Genomic DNA, 21,289 nt, shown 5'->3' on the forward strand with positions numbered 1-21,289 from the left:
ACACAATACCAAATCAATTAAACAGTACGTAAACAATGAAAAAGCTTGTTTGTTGATAGGAAATTGGTTTATTTTCGATTTTGTGCTCACAAACCGTCTTTCGTTGAAAAAAAAAAAGAAAATGAAAAAGAAAAACAACCAGCCGCAGACCTTGTCGAATTGTTGAATTTATGCGCATTTAATAGTTCTTCAATTTCAAAAATTCAATTCAAAGCAGCTCAAAAACTTATATTAATATCAGACTTAAATAATGCGAGCTGTGAGTATCAAGCAAATAATAAATCAATATGAACAATTTCACAGCCAACTATCTCGAAATTGCAGTTTCTGATTAAACAAAAGGCTGTACATCCGCCATTTTGAAAAAGAACTTCCTACTTATTGATACCATTTTAAAGCTTGAAAAAAAGCCTTTTTAAATAAGTCGTCATTTTGTACACTTTCCATTAAAAAGAGCATGTTTATGTCATATCTGAAGAATGGCAACTGTGAGAAAAAATTTATTAGCTTATCTTTTTGAGTGGAAAATTATCTACAATATCCGTATTTACATGATTTCTCGGGAACCAATAATTACACGGCTAGATCGATTTTAAGAAAATCGACAAAATTCGGTTTTTGCTAAACACATATCTAGCAAAACATGTACCTTTTTACGAAAACAAAAGTGGTTTTTAAGTTAGTCCTCTAACGCTGCAATTCTTTTCCCATTCAACCGTCTTCGTAGCTCTGCCAGTTTCGGAGATCCCTTCACTAATCATCGAAAAAAACTACTCACCCTGTATAATGAAGCGCATTAAGTACTTTTAGCACGCTTGCCACCAACGAAGCTTCACTCTTATCATTGCCCTCATAGAAAAATAATGAGGATAAAATCGCGATATTTTTTTCCGCATGATGACACGGTTTAATCTAAAATCGAAAAATATTTCTCCGTGTGTCGTCACCAAATAAATACTTAGCTCCTAAACCAATGGTAACGGAACGACCGTTAAAAGTGGAATCGTAATGTAATATTTACGGTATATAACGGACAAATAATGAAAATTCCAGATGGATTCAAATAAAGGAAGTTCGAAATAAAAATTTAAGTAAATACGGAGTCAGCCCAGTTCCTCAACAAAAAACGGTCCCAAAAATTGAAATGGTTTGATTTAGCGTAAGAGAAAATCGATCAATGCTTTTTTGTGTGCTTAGCCGGAGGATTTTAGTGGCTAAACTCAGGATAAGAGCCGTCTCAAAGTTAATATAAAGTTAAAGGTAAGTAAAAGCCATGAAATATCTTTAAAGTTATAAAGTTTCGAAATTTGGCTTGAATTTGCATAAATCAACCTTCAACCCCTACGACTTAACTTTTTTGTTTCGCCAAAACGGCATTGTTAGAGGATCGTTACAAACTCCAAGAACAAGTGTTGTCTTGCCTTATTATTTTATAAGTTGAAAACGCGGGTGGACATTCAGCTGCACTCATGACGAAAACATTGCAAAATATTCTTTTAATAATGTATTTTACTTAAACTTATGACGTAGTAACTTGAATTAAATTCTAAAGCACTTACCGCTTTATCTCCTAATTGCTGCACTTGGCAATGCAAGTAAGCAGCGTTGCCGACGGTGGTGGTGACGTTTCTTATTTCATTAGACCCGAAGTAAGGGTGCCCTTTTGAGTCTGTGTCAATTGTGAACAGTTTAACACTTCCTGCAACAAATTGGACTGGTAAGGAAAAATATCTAGGAACTAAAAAAGTATTCTTAACTGCCATTTCACAATAAAGCAATTTAGTGTACTATGGGGGGTGTCACACTGAAAGGGAACGAAAGTAATCCCCAAATTCTCATGTCGAAATCCTAAGGAAAGCCTACCACTAAATCATCGAATTTTTAGTATCTTGAACGAAGTAGCTGACTTTGCATAGATTTAAATACGTCTGGTTATTTGTTACCCCTGCAATACCAGTAAATTGCAAATAAGATAGGCATAACTTGTAACGTGCGAAAAGTTAACAATTGCAATTAAATATGTATAATACAGTTTCGGAGTGTGCGTAACAATATTACGTCACACCGTCTGGCTGGGACATTTGGTCGACTGATATAGCTATGATAATCACACCCTATTGCGTGTATTTTATCATGTGTCGTTTCAGAGTTTCGGGATATAAGCAAAACAAGTGCCATCTTTGAATATTGTCATAACTATTCAAACTTCAAGTAGTTTATGTCCAAATAACCTATACAGGTCTTATTCTCTTGATGTTTCAATGAAACTTAGTTTGTTGTGGTAAGCACCGTCGATTGTTTCATTAAGTTGAGCAACTAATTCTTCAGCGTCATCAACATCAAAATCTCTGACTATATTAATGTCTATGACATTTTCTATGCCACCTTAAATTTAAGTCAACTACAACATCAGATTTTTCAGTTTTTCTCTTCCAACACACATACATCATCTTCTAGAACGTCGCCAACATTGTATCACCTTCTTTGATGTTTTCGTATCACATTTCTCACTACCACAACTTATTCTACACGTTTACCTTGAGCTCTTTCGGGACTTTTTTCCCTTCGTCTAATTTTTGTGGGGAGAAAAGTTGATACCATGAGCAAAAAATATATTCAAATGTTTTAAGTTTCACTTTTTTGGCGTTAACGCTTTGACAGAGATCTCGCCAAAAACTGTGCCAGAAGAATTTTCACTCTGAAGATGCTCTGAAGCAAGTATGTATCTCATTCCTCGAAAGGACCCCCCAAGAAATTCACACTGTATACGAAAAGTCCGGCAATCTTGAAACATTTCGAAAAATATATAATTTATTAAAAAATATCTTATATCAAAATTGAACGAGGATCAAAATTTTACCATTCCGTTGGAGTTATGTTTTTTCTTTCAAATGGACTAATTATGGCGTTCACCGATCCATCCTCGCATTGTGAACACATTTCATTTAACATGTCCTATGGCTAACTCTAATGGTTCAGCAGTGATTGCAGGTATGAAGAAAACCAAACGGACTTATTTTTATCAGATTAAGTGCTTAAAATATGCAGATGCGACCAATATGGTAATCTAGAAAATCATTCTATATGTCGTTAATAAGGGAGCGATCAACTTGCTTATTATGCGCTCTTGGTAGGACGTGGAGGTGAAATAGAACGACCCCTTAGATCGCTGAATTTTACGCTTTTTGAGTATATTCTATGGAGTTTCTTAAAAAGTAAGGTTTATGGAACGAAATCTTCAGATTTAAATGAGCTGAGAAGAAGAATTACTAACGAATGCCGTCTTCTTACTGTTGAAATATTGGAAAATGTTATTGAGAAAGTCCATTAGAATGTATCTCGTTGTCAAGGATTTCACATTTCGGGCAATTTCTTTAATAAAAATAAGTTCGTTTACACAAGAGCAATTTCCTTTTTTGCTTTTTAACTTTAATTTTATAATAGCTGTTGAACCGCTAGAGTTAGCCATAGAACATGTGGCATGAAATGTAATCACTGCTATTTTATGACGCACCTTGTATATTTCTGAACACCGCAGAATGGGAAAATTTTGACACACCTTCAATTTTTGTGTAATGCGTTTCTTGATAAATTATATATTTTCAAGATATTTCAAGCATAGCGGACTTTTTGTGTCTTTCAGTGTATGATTGAACAACATATCGCAGTCTTGTATTTCTCATAAATCTCTCTACCTATATTACGCTCAAGTCGGGCTTATATGGATCAAAGAAATACGTAGCATATTCTCTTATGTTGAATTAAACAAATCGAAATTGATAGAGATCGAGAAAAAAACCACCTTGCAGTCGTTCAACAAGGAACAAATCAAAGTTTTGATCTTGAGGGGGATGGTGTAGACCTAAAAATCGGTTTCACGATTGAACATTGCTAAGATTGGGCAATGCATACGATTTAACTAAAAAAAGGGGGAAGTTAACATTTGTCGCTGCCTTTTTTTTATCTCTAACTCTGACATGGTGGATAAAAGAAAAATTTAGGTATAAAGGCTTCATTATTATTTTAAACTTTCTGTCCATTTTAAGCACTCCAAACGGAAGTCCTTGCAGATGAGAGAATAGAAATCAACTACTCAGCAGGTCTTTGTTTTTAGGCCGGTCATGAAATCCATGCACGTGTGTTTTAAGCATAAAGTCTTTTTGGTTGAATTTTTTAAAGTGCAATTTTTTTACGCATACGCGACTAGTTAAAAGAGAGTATAAGTAATTGTAAATTTGAAGAGTGTTAAGCTGGTAATGTGAGCCAACTTGGAAACCTCTGGGAAGTTAAACAAAGCTTCAAATGTCAGCAAATTAGCAAGCAAACACTCACTATTTCATGTTTTAATTGACATTCTATGCATATTCCAGATTTCGCTTTTTTTTTTATCTATCACCATTTACCCTGTGCCTCGTAAAATCAGCTAAAAAGGGCCACTGTGCACATTTCAGGGGGTGGCTCCTGTGGCGTGTTTACTGTTTTTAAGCCACAACACAAATATTTTTAACGATTTGAAACACTGATAATTCCGGAAATGTAAACTGTTGTTCATCAGTGGACAAATTATCCTACAAGAGACACTCGTTCTTTTAACACGTTTTTCGCATTGATCTTTTGACAGCATCTTTGTGTATGTCACGTGAGACCAACAGCGCAAAAGTGGCCTAAATTAGAAATCCGACTGTCGAGAAACTACGATTCAAAATAACTAAGTCTTGTTCGTGATAAGTAATCCTACCAAAATTACCTCGAGTGTTAACTGACCTTTAGATTCTATACGAGTAATGATTATTTTTTATTTTAAAATTACGATTAGGGCAACGAATGTAAATTATAACAAGTTTTGGTTGGTTAAGTCAGCTTTGTATTGAATATATTAAACACGCGTAAGGAATTGATCGGAGTGCCGTTGGCCACAAAAGTTTATTAAAAATTAAAAAAAGTAACATATTACACTATCTAACATAAGGATTAAGACATTTTGGATAAAAAAATTAACCGTTTTCATCAAATCCTTCTTACCGGCATTGCATCCTGAATAACATTAAATATTCTCAGTTTTCTATAAAAATCATGATGGATTGGCTGTATATATTCAAGTAGCTGAAGAAGATCCGTCTTTTTTATCTCACTTATTGCATTACCGTGAGGGTATAAAATTGATAAGTTGTTATTAATTACATTTATTGAGCTTCCTTTTTTAAGTCTGCTTGACAAAATTCATTCTCAGTATCATTAGAATATTTATAATGAATCGTGAAAGGATGTTATTTTTTAAAACATGGGCATTGAATTTTGAACCATTCTACTTTCGACTTTTCAGTAGATATTTTTCTATTAAAAATATTCGATTCCAAATTTTTAGTAGAAATTAATAATTCTTTAGTCATGTTTATAACAACAAATAGTATCCTTTTTCGAACAAACAAAATCGCTGGTATCCGATCCTGTGGTGTGAATACGTTTTGGAAATATATTTTTTTGTTTTTGCCCACGACCAAAGTCTTGATGACATGGTAGATACGAGTGTCCACTTACAAGAAATTTATGCTCTCTAACTTCTACCGTATAATCAGGGCAGAATACGTTATACTGACATAAAAGTGAAAGTTTAAAATTGTGATTTTGGCGACCACGTCGATCCGAAAACATAATCAACTGTTTACATTTTATATAGTTTTTTGTAAAATGTAAACGACAAGAGCCTATTCCTTATGGTTCACGGGAGGCAGTAGTTTTCGTTTTAATTAAATTTTTTTTAATTCAATTTTTAACTTGCAGGGTCAGTTAATTATTCAATTTAAAAAAGCAACTCTCGTTTCAAATAAAAAAAATTCAGAATGTAAAAATTGCCTAACCAACGTAGGCCACTTTTGCTTTAGAAATTTGGAACATACTGCAAATGTAAAAAGAAATAAGTGCTTTTTCTCTCTGAGGACAGGAAATAATTCAATGAAAAATATTATATGTCTTAAAATATATATTTTTTCATAAAGCTCTCATGCATTTATGTAAAAAACAAAAAAAGTGGCCCAGCCCACTTTTGGCTGACGGCCTCATATAGTGCAGGTACTTGGAACTTGATGTGGTTAAGAGCCCTCTATACTTATTGCTCGTACGTAGCACGTACATATCTACACGCTTTATGAATGCATTATGACTTAAATATGAATATTGCTTTAGTCACCTATTTCTCTATTTGTTGTCAAAACATTCATAATTTAGGTCTCACTGAAGTTGACAAATCCTCTTGCGGAGTCTCAGGAAGCTTCCGAGAAGAAAGCCGGATGTCGTAAATATGTCCCCATTTTCTTAGGATTATGTGTTAGTTACAAAGTCACAAACTAGTTATTTCGTTTCCCCTCATTTGTCTGCACATAAAAGTTCCAAGTTTCTCGCATGTTGTGTACCATGTATCTGCAGTTGAGATATGCAAACAGGAAGTTTTCGATTACTAATAAACCCTTTATTGATTTATGTAGTTTACTTTTTGTAGAGATGCTGAGGATTTTTAAATATGTAGTTGTGGGTATTGATTCTAATATTCCAATGCCCAGTATTTATGTAGGGCATTCAGCAATAAATAAAGGATGTCTCAAAAATATGAGATCGAAATTCTAGGGATTGTTCAGTGCGACAATAGAAAACTTTCAAGTATAAGAACCCAAGTCCGCTAATGTCTCCCTAAGGACCTATGGTCTCACGATATTTTAAGACAGTTATGTGCAAAAATGTGTCTTATCGAGTTTTGGTACGTTTCATTTTAATTGGTTTGTACTAAATAATCGTATAAAAATTGTTCAATACGTTGTTTTCGAACTTCATTAGTTCGGAGGACATTTGATCGGGAAAGGTGGTCCAGTTCTGCGGCCTCCTCGGTCGCCCGATCTAACACCTTTAGATTTTTTTCCGTGGATGTAAAGTTTCTGGTTTATGAAACGCCAATGGAAACTCAGCAAGACCTTATTGCACGAATCGCTGCGGCATTTGAACTCGTTTAAAACGATGATCAAATTTTTAGCGAGGCCGCAGAAGCCTCGTACGTCGTTTAAACAGGTGCAATGAAGGTCAAGGACGATAATTTCAACAATTACTGTATCGTTATTTTGTACAAATGAATTAAAATGAAACGTACTAAAACTCGATGAAAACATTTTTGCACGTAATTATTTTACAGCATCGCAAAGCCGTAACGCCTTAGGGAAACGTTTGCGGAGGCAGGTTCTTATAATCTAATGTCTTCTATTGTTACACTAAACAATCCCTAGAAATTTGATCCCACAGTCCTGAAATACCTTGTATAAACTATACAGCACGTCTACTAAATGATGACGTTAAATCTCAAGGGGTGATTCCTTGTCACATTTTATGAATAAAAGTCCTAATAAACGTATGCCTACCTTGCTTCATTTTCGTGATGCAGGATGGAAAATTTATTTTTTCGGTTTTGTATAAATATTTTTGGACGTAAGGGCAATATCTCGATTAAATTCAGTACTTAGGAGTTTTCCGAGGTGAGAAATTCGAATGTGATATCAGTTTTACTGCAATATGTAGAGGGCGCTGCCTGCAGTCATGTTCCTGCATTAAATTTGCCCTAACGTTTCGGAAACCCGTATTGCGACTCTTAATGGATTACGTCTCGTTACCCCGCCAATTAAAAAAAAGGTATACTTGGTCGAAACCTCATAGAGCAATGGTTTTCGAGATATCGACGATTAAACATTTCTTTGCACATCATTCCATCAAAACATATGTTTATTAATAAACATGCAATAATATTCCCCTACAAATTGCGGTAAAACCGATACCACATTTGCATTTCTCGTCGCGGAAAATCCCTGAGTACTGAATTTCGTCGGGATATTGCGCTTACGTCTGAAAATGATTACGAAAAATCGAAGAAAAAAACTTTGACACCCTGTATCGTCAAAAAAGGAGCATGATAGAACATACGTCTGGAAAGACATTTTTTTTTCTAAAATGTGACAAGCAATCATGCCTCGAAATTGATGCCGTAATTTAGTAGGCTCCCTGTATGTTAGAAGCGGATTTTCCATTGTTTATTTTATTTTGCCTGTATTTTTCGTTTTTCTGCTCATTAGTATCTGAAGACGGTGACAGCTTTGTCACCGAACAAGGGTTTTCGTCCGGGCCCTTAGGAAAGCTCAAATGTTATTCACAGTTTTAACTGAAAAGAGTGTGTAATTTCGCCTCTCTAACAACCCCTACTGGTGTGCGAGATGTTATTCTCAAATAAAATAAAAGAAAGTGTGCAGTGACAGAAAAGCATAACATTTTTATTACAAACCCGAGAAGCTTTATAAATGTTTCCATCACAGGTTTCGTGGCAAAAACTAGAAGGTGATGTCGCTAGGAATTGGTAGAGGAAACAGCCATAGAAAGTGCGATTTGCGGTCAATTTATTTTTACGCAAGTCCTGAGTGTCTGGGACATGTGAAAGTGAACACTAAGTGCTCTGATAAAAATTCTATCTTGCGATAATGTTTTAAATAGAATCGGCTTAATTGGAGTACGTACACCTGAAAATTCAATAATTGCAGCTATTATCAAAAACACTTTATTTCGCTTTTTCGACTTGTCCAGAAGACACAGATAAAAGACAATTGCAAATGAAAAATCGTATTGCCAAGTGAATCGATTGATACAGTTGGAAACTTTCTTAGACTTTTCGCCAACACATTGGTTTTGGATTAGTCCCAGTGGTCTAAATTGAAATGCACATGTTTAATCCAACGAGTTCCCAGTGCGAACTCGTGAAATAAAACTGCAGTCTTAAAGTAATACGTTCCGATTTTTTTTTTGCATTAAGCGTGGAAAGAGTTTTGTTCCCTCGCTTGGAGTCTTTCGTGCTTTATGTCCATAAAGTTTGTTTCAATAGTTGGTCTCCGGTGGCTATTGTTTCGCCTTTAATGGATTTATTTCAACAAAAGTTTTCGTTTCATTAGCGAGTTTTTTGGTTTTAAATCCACTTTGAAAGGAAGACGTAAAAACGGAGTTTCTTGGAGGTTGCAGGAATGCAACAGGCACCCCAAAAAGCCATTAATGTTGTATGGAGTTAGACGAGGTATAATCCCATTTATTTCTTTTGGGTTATATTCGTGTGGTTCCAAAGGGGTAATTTCGCTTTGTTTCCTTTATTTCAGTGCAGCCAGGCAGTAAAACGTAAACGAGAAACGGCCAGTAAAGAATACAGCTTTAGGTTATACCTATTGGAAGAAGGAAACAACTTTCTGAACTTCCGGTAAATATCGACGGTATGAGGAACTTAATATTAAACAAAATTAGTCCCGAATGATATGGATGAAGATGGATGCGGAGCGCTTCGACTTCTTTTTCACAACATTCCTCTTTCGAGATTTACCTCTACGACCGGTACTCTACCGAATTTATTCATTTATTTATTTCAAATTCTCCCTTTTATTCCCTAATAACATTTTGATGGAGAGGGACTAACATTTTTTTAATTTAATCAACGGTTTTTTTTGCGCATTTACATATATCTGCCATAGCGGACTGCAACCGTTAGGCCTCAGCATTCGATCACAGGTAATATCTTCCATTAGGGTTTGAAAAATGATGACGATGTAATAAATGGATTTTGAATAAATGGACAACTTATTACCTCGGCAAGGCATTATTAAAAAAAAAGGGTAAAATAATGTTTCATTTACATGTAAAAATCATGGAGCTTTTTAGAAGTCAAATAGTTATAATTTAGGTTTGAATTTTTTGACGTTCACCCAGAAGTAGGTACCATGACTACGAACGTGATAAAATTATTTTAAAAAATCGTAAATTTTGAGCAAATTTACTTTGCGGCCATTCGACTGATTGCAATAGATTATTACAGATGATTAGAGAATGCAATTGAGCTTAAATAGATACAAAATTACACAGAAAATTGAATAAATTAAGTATAAAATTAGATTTGGTTTTTAAATGCGAGTCAAAGTCAACATATCGAACAAACGAATAAAAACTTACCAAATTACTTTCTGCAGGTGAATAAGTGCGTCTGCCTCAAAATGCTTGGAACTGAGTACTATTAATCATTAAGACAATAAATGTTATTAGAATTCGCGTGTAAACCACCTATTTTTTAACGCGCAACTGTGCATTCTTTATGTTATTTGTTCCTACGAACGTGCGAAAAAGTGGTTTGCCGCACGCAAATCTCTATTAAATATCAGTCTCAAAACTTTTTGCGGTGTGGTATCTGAAAATGACATGAGGGCGGTAAAACTTTTTACTGCACGTGCGCTTTTAATGAACGTATCACACTCTAATATTTACATAAAAACTACGCTATGGCCACAGTTGTTTTGTGTTAAGATTAATTATTCTCTCTTCGTGAAATTTTACTGGGCACCAATATCATTTTTCTTTTCATGGGATTAGAAGAATGGCGGAAATTGAAAGAAGCAGGTGTCAATCTCATCAAAGCTCGTATTTTATTACTATGACAAACTTTTCACATTTCATATCCTCGAGCGCCCACCATATCTCCCTCGTGTTTGTGTGGAAATTCAACCTCGATCCGCAGTATAATTTGTTTCCTAATTTGCATTTTAATCTCTTTGTTAGCTTGCATAATTTTGAACTTAGAAAGAACCGAATGTACCGGACGAAATCTATGATGGAAATAGGATAAACAAGCGCGTATATGTAAAAATTTATTTATCTCTGGGTATGCTGAATAATTCACATGTTTGTTACAAATTATACTCTCGTGTAAATTTAGTATTTGTCAGTTTAAAATTTGTATTTACTGTATAATTTTATCTTGATTTTATTTGACTCTTGGAAGTTGGAAGGCTACTCGTATGAGAACGCACACGTTACAAACCGTTTAGAGTAATCCAAGAATAATAGCCTGTTAAAGTTACCGACGAGGGTATTTATTTCATTTCTCAGAATGAGAAATTGGCCTGGACCCTAGCTTGACCCTTGAGGACCGTCTGAAATTACGGTAAAATATGTCGGATTTAAACGCTTAACCTTTATGTATAGCGCTCGTTTGCAAATTCAACAAGCAAGAGTTCAACATTTAGTTCTAGTTGTTTTAAATATGTTAAATTTAATTAGAAATTTACGTAAAAAATTGAATATTTAATAGTCATTATTTGGTAACTTCGAGAGCTAAGCGTATGTTCTTACTACGTTTTTTCCTTCTATTTCTTGTGAATAACTCCAAGTTTCACAAGTAATTGCATTAAGCGTTACTTTACGAACAGTGTAAATAAAGTTTATTTTCCCTTGTCTAAGGTAACACTGTGGGTAGCACGCTAAGGACCCATATATCAAAGTCCTGATGGAATCGGCTCTTTCTAAGTTTCCATGGAAAGTACCTTCTTTTAAGTCGCAATGAAGGCATGATATATTGGGCGTTAGTTTTTAATAAGCCAGAACCAATTAAGAATATTACCACAAGTTTTCATAATATCCAAGCAGTAAAATTATAATTAATAGGACCTAAAGTTATAACAAAATAGAATTACCTATATAGTATATCTACGTATAATTTTATTAAATCCGTGAATGGGTCGTCATAAAGGCATAATGGATAATTAAGCTAGCTGTCTGCTCTTAATACCTTCTGATTTCATTAAATATTCATTAGCCCCATGGCTGGCAAAAATAATAACCTTATAAGAAAATTCGAACCGGCCCATCTTCCCAGTAACCAAGAGGGAAACCATTTATCGTCGGGTCGGCCCTGTCAGAGGCTAGACAGTTTTTAACCCTTCGATTTAGAGACTTTGAAAAGATAAAGAGAAGTTTGTAGTTTCTCTAGACGTTTAGTGGACATGATAAATTTAGGACGGTGCATTATAAACTTCAAACTGTTACGAGAGAGGTTTCGCGAGTCTAGCAAAATAAACCTATTTTTGGCTTTAACGCGATCCTTTACCATTAAAGCAACTTGCTGTTTGCAAATAAATACACAGAATGACTGTGTTTTTTGTACCAAGCTTTTAATCACATATTCTACACCTAAAAATAATATTCGTGTGCTTTATAAACTATACTCATATACAGGGTGTCCTCGAATTACGTGGCCAAAATAATACCGCAGATTGTTTGAGTGAAAATAAGTCAATTTAACTAAACTTCCCTCAGTCTAAAAGTTGATGATTATGGAGCTACAGGGTGTTAAAGTTGAAAAAAAAAATCACATTTTCTTTAATATCTTTGATCTTATGATCTTTTGATTTCTTTGAGTTAATTTCACGAAATTTCATATTTGAGGGTGTTTTAGGATACGAAATTCAAATTTATTAACGATTTAGTTGTTTCTTCTAGGGGGCGCCACAAGCGATCATTAGGGCACATTTAAATCTCTGTAACTTTTTCGTGCCACGGTGTATATTATTTTGGTATTTAAAAACCTTTTTCCCTACCTTTTATACTTAGAAAAGGTATACTTTATTGACGTCGCTAGAAGCAACGGTTTTCGAGAAAAATGCATCTAAGCCTGATGATGCATGCAAATTACCTTAAAATTATTTTCCGTTAAAAAAAATTAAGTTTTTCAAAAATAATTATTAGTAAAGGTATAACAATAAGTTTTCAAAATCAGATATTATTTTGACTATTACAACGGCAAAGTCCATAAACTAACAGCATATCCACCATTTCAGAATAAGTGAATTTATTGACCATACTTATGGATATTTACAGGAACAAGAAGCGAAACTGACAAGAAAAATTGAGGGCTAAATAAAAAAACTGACATTTGAGAAACAAATTCAAGTGTTAAAATGTCAATTAAAAACATAGCCAACTGAGTTATTTACTTAAAAGCGCCAACGCAAATATGCAGCGCATTAGAATTATGCGTTTTTCTCCAAAACTGTTGCTTCTAGCGACGTCAATAAAGTATACCTTTTCTAAGTATAAAAGGTAGGGAAAAAGGTTTTTAAATACCAAAATAATATACACCGTGGCACGAAAAAGTTACAGAGATTTAAATGTGTCCTAATGGTCGCTTGTGGCGCCCCCTAGAAGAAACAACTAAATCGTTAATAAATTTGAATTTTGTATCCTAAAACACCCTCAAATATGAAATTTCGTGAAATTAACTCAAAAAAATCGAAAGATATTAAAAAAATTTGATTTTTTTTTTCAACTTTAACACCCTGCAGCTCCATAATTATCAACTTTTGGACTGAGGGAAGTTTAGTTAAATCGACTTATTTTCACTCAAACAATCTGCGGTATTATTTTGGCCACGTAATTCGAGGACACCCTGTATATATAATTGCCTTAAAGTATAAAATCTTCCTGCACAATCACCTGATCTTAACCCCGTAGAAAATCTATGGGAATTTTTAGACCGTAAAGTCCATAATAAGCCAGTCAACTCCATAAACGAGTTAAAACGACGATTGGTTGAAGAATGGCGACGCATACCTGAAGATTACATTACAAAAATAATTGAAAACATGCCGAAACGGCTACAACACGTTCTACAACATAAAGGCAAACCTACGAAGTATTAATTTGTTTATGTTTTTTTGTTTACATAAATTTTGTTTACAAATATTATGGTCCTGGTATGTGTCCGAATATTTTTGCGATAGTAAAATTATGCCTTGTTTTCTTTGTTCGATAGTATCTTTGTATATAATTAAATTTAAAAGATCAAAAATGTATTTATATATACTAGAAACATTGTTGTAACCAAAGATTACGCAATAAATAATGTTAGTTAAGAATAAGTTAGTAAAAAACCTAATACTTCCAAAAACACTATAGTGTCAGAATATTAATGCGAATCACTGTATAAAAAACCTGGCAAGCCGTGGAGGACTGGTTTCTTGACCTCCGAGATCGTCCGATCCAAAGAGGTTTTAGTGAAATAAGTCTTGTAAATTTAATCATCGATTAAGAACATTATATTTAAAGAAAAAGGTTCCTTACAACAGGGGAGAAAACTTAATAATTAAAAAAAAATAATAATTTGAAGTTGGTTATCGAAAAGCTATGATGAGGTTAAAATTTGAATAAAATGTTGAAAAACCTATTTGGCAGATATTGATTGTTTGACGTGTAACAAAAAAAGTTAAAATTATTCAGCATTAACGTTGCTAAAAGCAATTTCAAACTTAATTAAAACTAATAATACGATTCAAAGGGTAGAAGCAACCCTAAGCGGCAACGCCGCATTGAACTTTGAAAACCTCACCTTTTCAAGGGTCGCGTAAGTTAATTTTGCGGGTGAAGCGATTAAGTATTGGATGCTCTGTGAACAAATAGGTCTATAATACTTGAATTATGTAGCCATCTACACCGCGTTACTCTGTGATCATCTGAATTTTATCCCATCTTATCTGACATATCGTCCTGTACGAAGACGTCTGTAACCATGGACAAGTGGTGCCTATTAGGACTCAGTAAGAAGGGACAAAATAAAACCGCTTTTAGTTTTCATATTTGTCATAGGCTGTATATTGTAGCATACTTTTAATGTTTTAGTGTGACTTCATTCTTTGTTCTAATGCTTCCGCTGTCATTACGCGTAACACCTCGCACTCAAAGTCAATTTGGGTGAGCTGTATGTGAATTTATTCCGAGTTATTAACAGTATCCACGTAAAAATGTATTCTTTACGCCCAATTGTCGAGAACTTAAATTATAATTTTGAAGAAAGATGGATAGAAAGAAATGGTCTCAATCGTTGGCCTGCCAGATCACCGGATCTTAATACTTTTGATTTTTTTTTGAGGTTTCATGAAAAATTTGGTTTACGCTGCTAAAATACCTGGATAAAAATCAGTTACCACAATGTCTTTTTGCTGTCGCTGATCATATTAGGAATATGCCAGGAATTTTTAATCGTATACAGGAAAATTAGTTAACACGCTGTGGGCATGTATGGACTTAAATGGCGGATATTTCGAACATTTAATGTAGTAAAAGCAATAACAAATTTATGTTTTTGATGGTGATGTGGGCGGTGTAAAATGTGTAACGTAACATGTTATGCTAATTATAGATGACCCGAAAATTATAAAATAAGAATCACATAATGTTTACATTTTATTTATAAAATTTATAAAACTCAAAAGACTCGTGTAAATATACTATATGTAGTTTTTGTAGGTACTTAAGAAGGCATCAAAATGAAATAAACACGACGCAACATTGCCAATTCTCCAAATATGTTTTTTTGATTTTTTGGGGAAATGGTTGTGTTTAAGACTCCTATTATGCAGAACGTTTTTGTTTAAAATTATGTTCTTAATCATTGGTTAAATTTACCAAAGTTATTTCACTAAAACCCTATATTTAATATAATTGGAAATGCTGCCTTGGCTTGCACGGTCACCGGGCCTATCACCTATCGAACGTTTTTGGGACATGAGTCGCCGTCTTCGCAATTTACCGAGACCTCCAACTAATTTGGATGATCTAGGATATGACCTTGGTGGTCTTAGATCTTAGATATATATAGACAATAATAAAGTGGTGTTTTATTATTTTGCAGATATAGCGAAAGAAGTCAGTTATTTCTCGATAGATTTTCCATACTTAAAAAGAATAGAACATGGAGCTTTACGAACTCTCGATAAAAACATACAACTAAGAAAATTAAAAAAATAGGTGCGATAAACGTTTTGCCTTTTTGCAGAACAATAGAGGAAAAAATTGGTATAAGTAAAAGTCGTGTGCAAAAATTTTTAAGGGAACACAAGTGCCATCCATGCAAATTTAAATTGAAGCAAAATTTGCACCCTGGAAATGCAGATCGTCGATTAACCTTCTGTTGTTGGTATACAGAATAATTTGCTTCATATTAAGCACACAAATAAGGTGCCGTATTTTTGAGGGACATTTTACGGCAAAGAAGTATCTGGAAGTTAAGAAATATGTTATAACAGAGTTGTTAGGAGACATTCTTGTGGCCCAATTAAATAGTATATATTTGCAGCAAGATCGTGCACCCTGTAATAATGTTCACATAATAAGGCGTTTTCCAGAAAACAGTTTTCCCCAAAAATCAATAGTCAGAAATAGAGCTGTAAGATGGCTCCCGCGATCGCCTGATCTATCGATATCGGATTTTTTCCTGTGGGGTTTTATGAAGAACAAGATATACGGCATAGAACAAGGAGGAACTTCGGCAGGTTACCCATTTAGCATTTGAATATCTACAAAATCATCCCGTAATAACTTTAAATACCTTAAATAAAATTTCCCAAATGTGCCAGCTTTGTATTAGAGAATATGGCAACCATGTTGAACGATATCTCTAAAAAAATATCTACACCATATTGGTTACCGGTTTTTAATATAAGTGCAATAAAAGTTAATCTCTAGGCCCGTTTAAAAAAATGCAAATACTAGCTTTCGATTTAAAATAAAATATCGACTATTATATATTTCTGGAAAATTTTAGTCAGTAGAACGTAATTACCAATTAACATACAGGGCGTCCCATTTAAGTAATTTTAACTTTGGTAATTTTGTCAAAAATGGGACACCTGGGAAACCACTGAGCACGTCACTAGATTCTGTAGAAAAAAATGTGTAAGATTCCGTTTTTACATTAGTCGACAACTTATAAGATATCTGAATTACAGTAGACCTCTGACAAGGCACAATTTTCGAATTCGCCCTGTATTTCAAAAACCAAGAGGGCCGTGATAAATCTGCTTGCGGCATTGTTCGTTTTACAAAAAACTGACACAGGTTTGCGAAAACTCCAACCCTCGAACCTCAGCGATAACGGAGGTACCCAGTAAATGTGTCGAAAACTGGACACCCTGTACGTAGTTGCATTGCTGTATGAGGCGATGTCGCTTATTGTGTGAACTTTTAAATTAATAAATTATTTATTTTTTTAGTGTAACTCTTATCATTTGATTCTCCGTTATGATGCATTATTTGGCCAAGATTTAATTATCGTTATTACTGGGTGGTGCTCTTCGTATCAAACTGGGTATATCTTGAAGAGACATTTGAAAAATTTAATATATTTACGACCGTCGAGTTTATTGTTTTATAACAAGAAGGATTTGTTTGCGGATGCTAAAATACCAGTAGTTATTACACAAACTCGGGTGAAGCCAAACAAACAGCAGTTTAAATTAGATTTCACAGGGGAGAGCTTCTAACATGTAACGTTAGTTTACCATTCAAATTTAATAACATCCTTAAGGTACCGGGACATTGCCTCTATTCGTGCTCAAATTCCCCGTTTTCTTAGGCTAGAGAGAGTTCTCTCAGTTAGCGACAACCTCATTGGGGATTAGTTACAGGTAACATAGACGTGTTCCTAAAATAAGCTTAGGCTTCATAGATTGAAGCTCACGTGTTAAAACTCATGTAAAGAAACTTAGTATTGTGAGTGGAACTGGAAACTCTTGTGTCTTGCATATTATATTGTCGCTGAAAGGGAGTTTATGGCCAACGTTCCTCACGGACTTAGGTGTAATATAATAACAGCAGATAATCCCTTTTAGGGTTAAAGGGATGACGTAGTTGGCTGGATGCACATTGCTGCATATCAGCCGGAAGCTCTTTTGCCACAGTTATGGTTACACGATACGTTTCACCCGTATCCGAAACTTTCCCTCAAACATGAACTGCGTTTTCGTGCCAGTAGGTACATTTGACTCGATTATTGTCAAGAATATAAATTTCACATTTAATCCTATATTATTGTAATTTAAATGCGTAATTTAATTTTATTTTACACTGAACCGAATTGTAATTCCGAGTTATACAACTTCGCTCTGCAGCGGCTAAGTCATCTCGGAAACTTGGGTTAGAGTTTAATTTTAAATTCACTTATGTAGTGTACAGGGACAGGCAAAAAGTACGCACCATATGGGTTTGTTTTTAGTTTGAATTTATGATAAAATTTTACTTGTAGTAAAAGTTTGTGCATTCCTGCGAACTCAAAATACACTTAATAAAATTTGTGTTTCGTCTCATATGGGGGGAGATTCGAAAATTATGAAAATTAGTCATGAGCAAAGCACCTTTATTTTATATTTTATAGAAAATATGTATCGTAAAAATACAAGTAATTTTATTTGGTATTTTTCGATCCTCTCTGAAATGAAACTTACATGTTAAATAAACCAGTTTCATTTTCTATACGGGGTTACTCATAAAGGAAAGTTCGAAAAAGTGTTTATGGAATAGAAACTTGAAACTTCGTTGTTGCGCTTATCTTTTAACTCCCAACAATTATTATATATAATTATAATACATAATAATAAAAAATAAAAAATATATAAACAATTAATTATATATAATAATTCCTTTTAATAATACATGTTCTCTCTAAAACTAAACATATAGGTGCTTTACTCATGAGTCATTTTCATAATTTTCGAATCTCCCCCATATGAAATGAGATATGCAAATTTTATAGACTGCGTTTTGATTTTACAAGAATACACAAACTTTTACCAAGAACAAAATTTTCTGATAAATATATAAAAAAAACAGGTATTTTCTGCCGGTCTATATAAATTCAATTTTGAATTTGTTGTTCTACCTTACCTCATTCTTTCTTATACATAAATTACGCATATCGCAGACACAACGACGCCAGAGGAACGTAATAATACATTACGAGTTTCCGGCCAAAAAATTGGATCAATTTTAGTGCAAGGCCGGTAATTGTCTACTATGTGTAGTTCTTTCTAGATCATTGCTTTGGACGCAATTATTTGACCTGGTTCATCTGTCGAATTCGCAATATCGTACGTGCATACGTATACTAAATAGAAATCGATTTTTCGCAGTTTAAAAACTGTTTATTTACGTAATTAGAAGGAAATTTCTTATTAACACCATATACATAAAGGAATAAAGGTCTCGCATAATTCGTTAAAAATTGAAGGAAATATTTATCATGAAAATCTTAGAATATGTCAAATACTGTTTTCAGTTATACATTTTTGACGTAACGGACCTGTATACAGGGTTACTCATGTAGTAGATAAAAGTATTTTATCATTTTTTTTCTTATGAAACCCATGTAGAAGTTTTTAAGCTCATTAAAAAATTCTGAACGTATTTTATGTAACATACCAATATCTAAATACAACAGTTATTAAAATATTTGCGTAATGTGACAATTAGAGTGGTCTGCTAGATCGCCTGACCTCGCCTCTATGGACTCGTTGTCGGTTTATCTGAAACATGGGATGCATTTAAATAAGCCTACTAATATAGAAGAGATTTAAAGCACTACTAAAAACAATAATTGACGTGTTTCTGCTTTTTGATGAAATGAATGAAAATATTTCCTTCAATTTTTAATGTATTAATGCGGGACTTTTGGTGTTCTATGTATATATAAAGATCACAATTTTTAGAAGGCATTATAGGTTCTAGCAATTGTTGGATTTTCCTTCCGTTAGTACTTAATAAATTTAGACCTAGTTCTTATAACATATGTATCACTCAATAAGTCTTCGGTTTAAGTACGAAAAACTAGCTAACTAGGGAAATCATGTAGGACTGGCAACTTACTGAGCAATGTATTATATACGTGAATATATTCTATATGCTGTATAGTATATATGCTGATTGAATAGAAAATTTTCTTTCTGTGAAAAATAGTGAAGCAGCTGTACTTGCGCAATCGCAGGAAGTGATTTTTCTGTCGTTTTACTCACCAATGGGTGAGTCTTTCATAAACTTATTCTATATATAATGTTTCATTATCAAATGTAATTTTTTGCTCAATTTAATTTTCTGTTTATCTGCAATAATCAGTTGCAGTTTATGGAATGACCATAAGACAGATTTGTTTCCAAATGTCAATTTTATTGATCTATCATTTACTTTATATTCATTGTACATTCCGAGTTAGCGCCAAAAATTTTAAACTTATGAAGATCTGAGGCCCAGTTTCGCAAAGCTATGAAGCTAGATATGAATAATAAAATAGATATGAATCTTGAGCGATAATATTATCAAGTTGGTGTCCATATAATATATTAGAAATGGTTTAGATCAATTTCCAGCTTTTGTTTCCTTTCCTCTGTCTAGCTACAGAATAGAAATGTTGCTCTGAGTGGACGTTCAAGAGAAATATAGGGAAAAAATCGATATTTTAGATAGAACTATATATTTTTAGCCAACCAGATACGATATCGAAAAACCGACTTTAAATTGCCAAAGTTTTTCCACTTTCTAGCTTTACAAGATACAATTACATATTGGGTGAGTTGAATGACTGTGAAATACGTTTTCTCGCCTTGTCACCAACAGTCGACATAGTTGGTATAGCCCCGTTTTTTCAACCTTTAACCGAAAAAGGTATTAATAATTTGCATGATTTTTATTAAATTCTTGACCATGATTTTTTTTTTAATTTTGGAATTTCTCGTAATAATCATATGAAGTCGATCTGATGAAGGGGATCGGAACAGTGGGGTATCAAACTTGAACAGGTGAAATTAGTGTGGTTGAATCACGAGAATATTTGGTATGAAACTGAGAGGATCGAAGAACCTCTTAAACTTACAGAAGTTTCCTTAGGTTTTACCAACAAAGAATTTTTGAAAAGTTCTTAAACATTACGGAATGCTAGTCTGAAAAAATTATCTATTTGAAATGATTTGAAAATCTTGCATGATAAGATCCTAAAGGATACATCTCGGATCATCATCTTGCACTGGACACGATCCCGCAGGCAGTAACATAAAACGGTAGAGAGTTTAAATCTACATGTCGGGCGAATATCGTAAATTTGGCATCGCAATCGTAGAGCTGTGTGTTATTGATTCTCTACCTATCACGTTTCCTCTAAAACTGATAGAAATTGCTTTAAATTCGAATCAAAGAAGAAATCCGGAGGGATTTGAGAGGTCGGGATCTCCCACCTTGATTCACACAAGAGGGTTCTGGAAGTACTCGGACTTTTCTCGGATAAATTATTAATCGCTGATGAGAGACACGTTGAGTTTAGTTTTATATTTATTCGTTTCGTTACTTCCAGTGGGATGGTCTGATGTCCGGTCAGTTTAGGATGTTATTAACTAACTCAGCCTCAACTACTAAGTACATTTCTAAATAACTCTCATGACCAGCAATTAATTAAGAAATGCCATCCTACGGAACAACTTTATTTCAGTTCATGACCACGAAACGGTATGACTGGATATAATAAGGAAAATATGGAACAATAATGTATTTTTGTTGCTTTGCTGCCATCTCAGATTGTTTTGTGCCGTATTCTCAAAAGAATCCGCATAATTAAAATTCACGAGTGCGTTGAATTTAATGTATAAAG

General features: G+C 33.9%; 1 protein-coding gene across 2 annotated transcripts in view; it reads right to left on the bottom strand.

Annotated features, from left to right (window-relative positions):
- The window catches only part of LOC136348793 (limbic system-associated membrane protein-like), a 136,745-nt gene that overhangs the window by 71,474 nt on the left and 43,982 nt on the right, over positions 1-21,289 (bottom strand). For both annotated transcript variants that reach the window (XM_066299932.1, XM_066299938.1), the window contains exon 2: positions 1,560-1,699. In XM_066299932.1, coding sequence (XP_066156029.1) covers positions 1,560-1,699 — 140 coding nt within the window. The remainder of the gene's footprint in view (positions 1-1,559; positions 1,700-21,289) is intronic.

This window comes from Euwallacea fornicatus, chromosome 2, assembly GCF_040115645.1.
Source record: "Euwallacea fornicatus isolate EFF26 chromosome 2, ASM4011564v1, whole genome shotgun sequence".
Classification (NCBI taxonomy): Eukaryota; Metazoa; Arthropoda; class Insecta; order Coleoptera; family Curculionidae; genus Euwallacea; species Euwallacea fornicatus.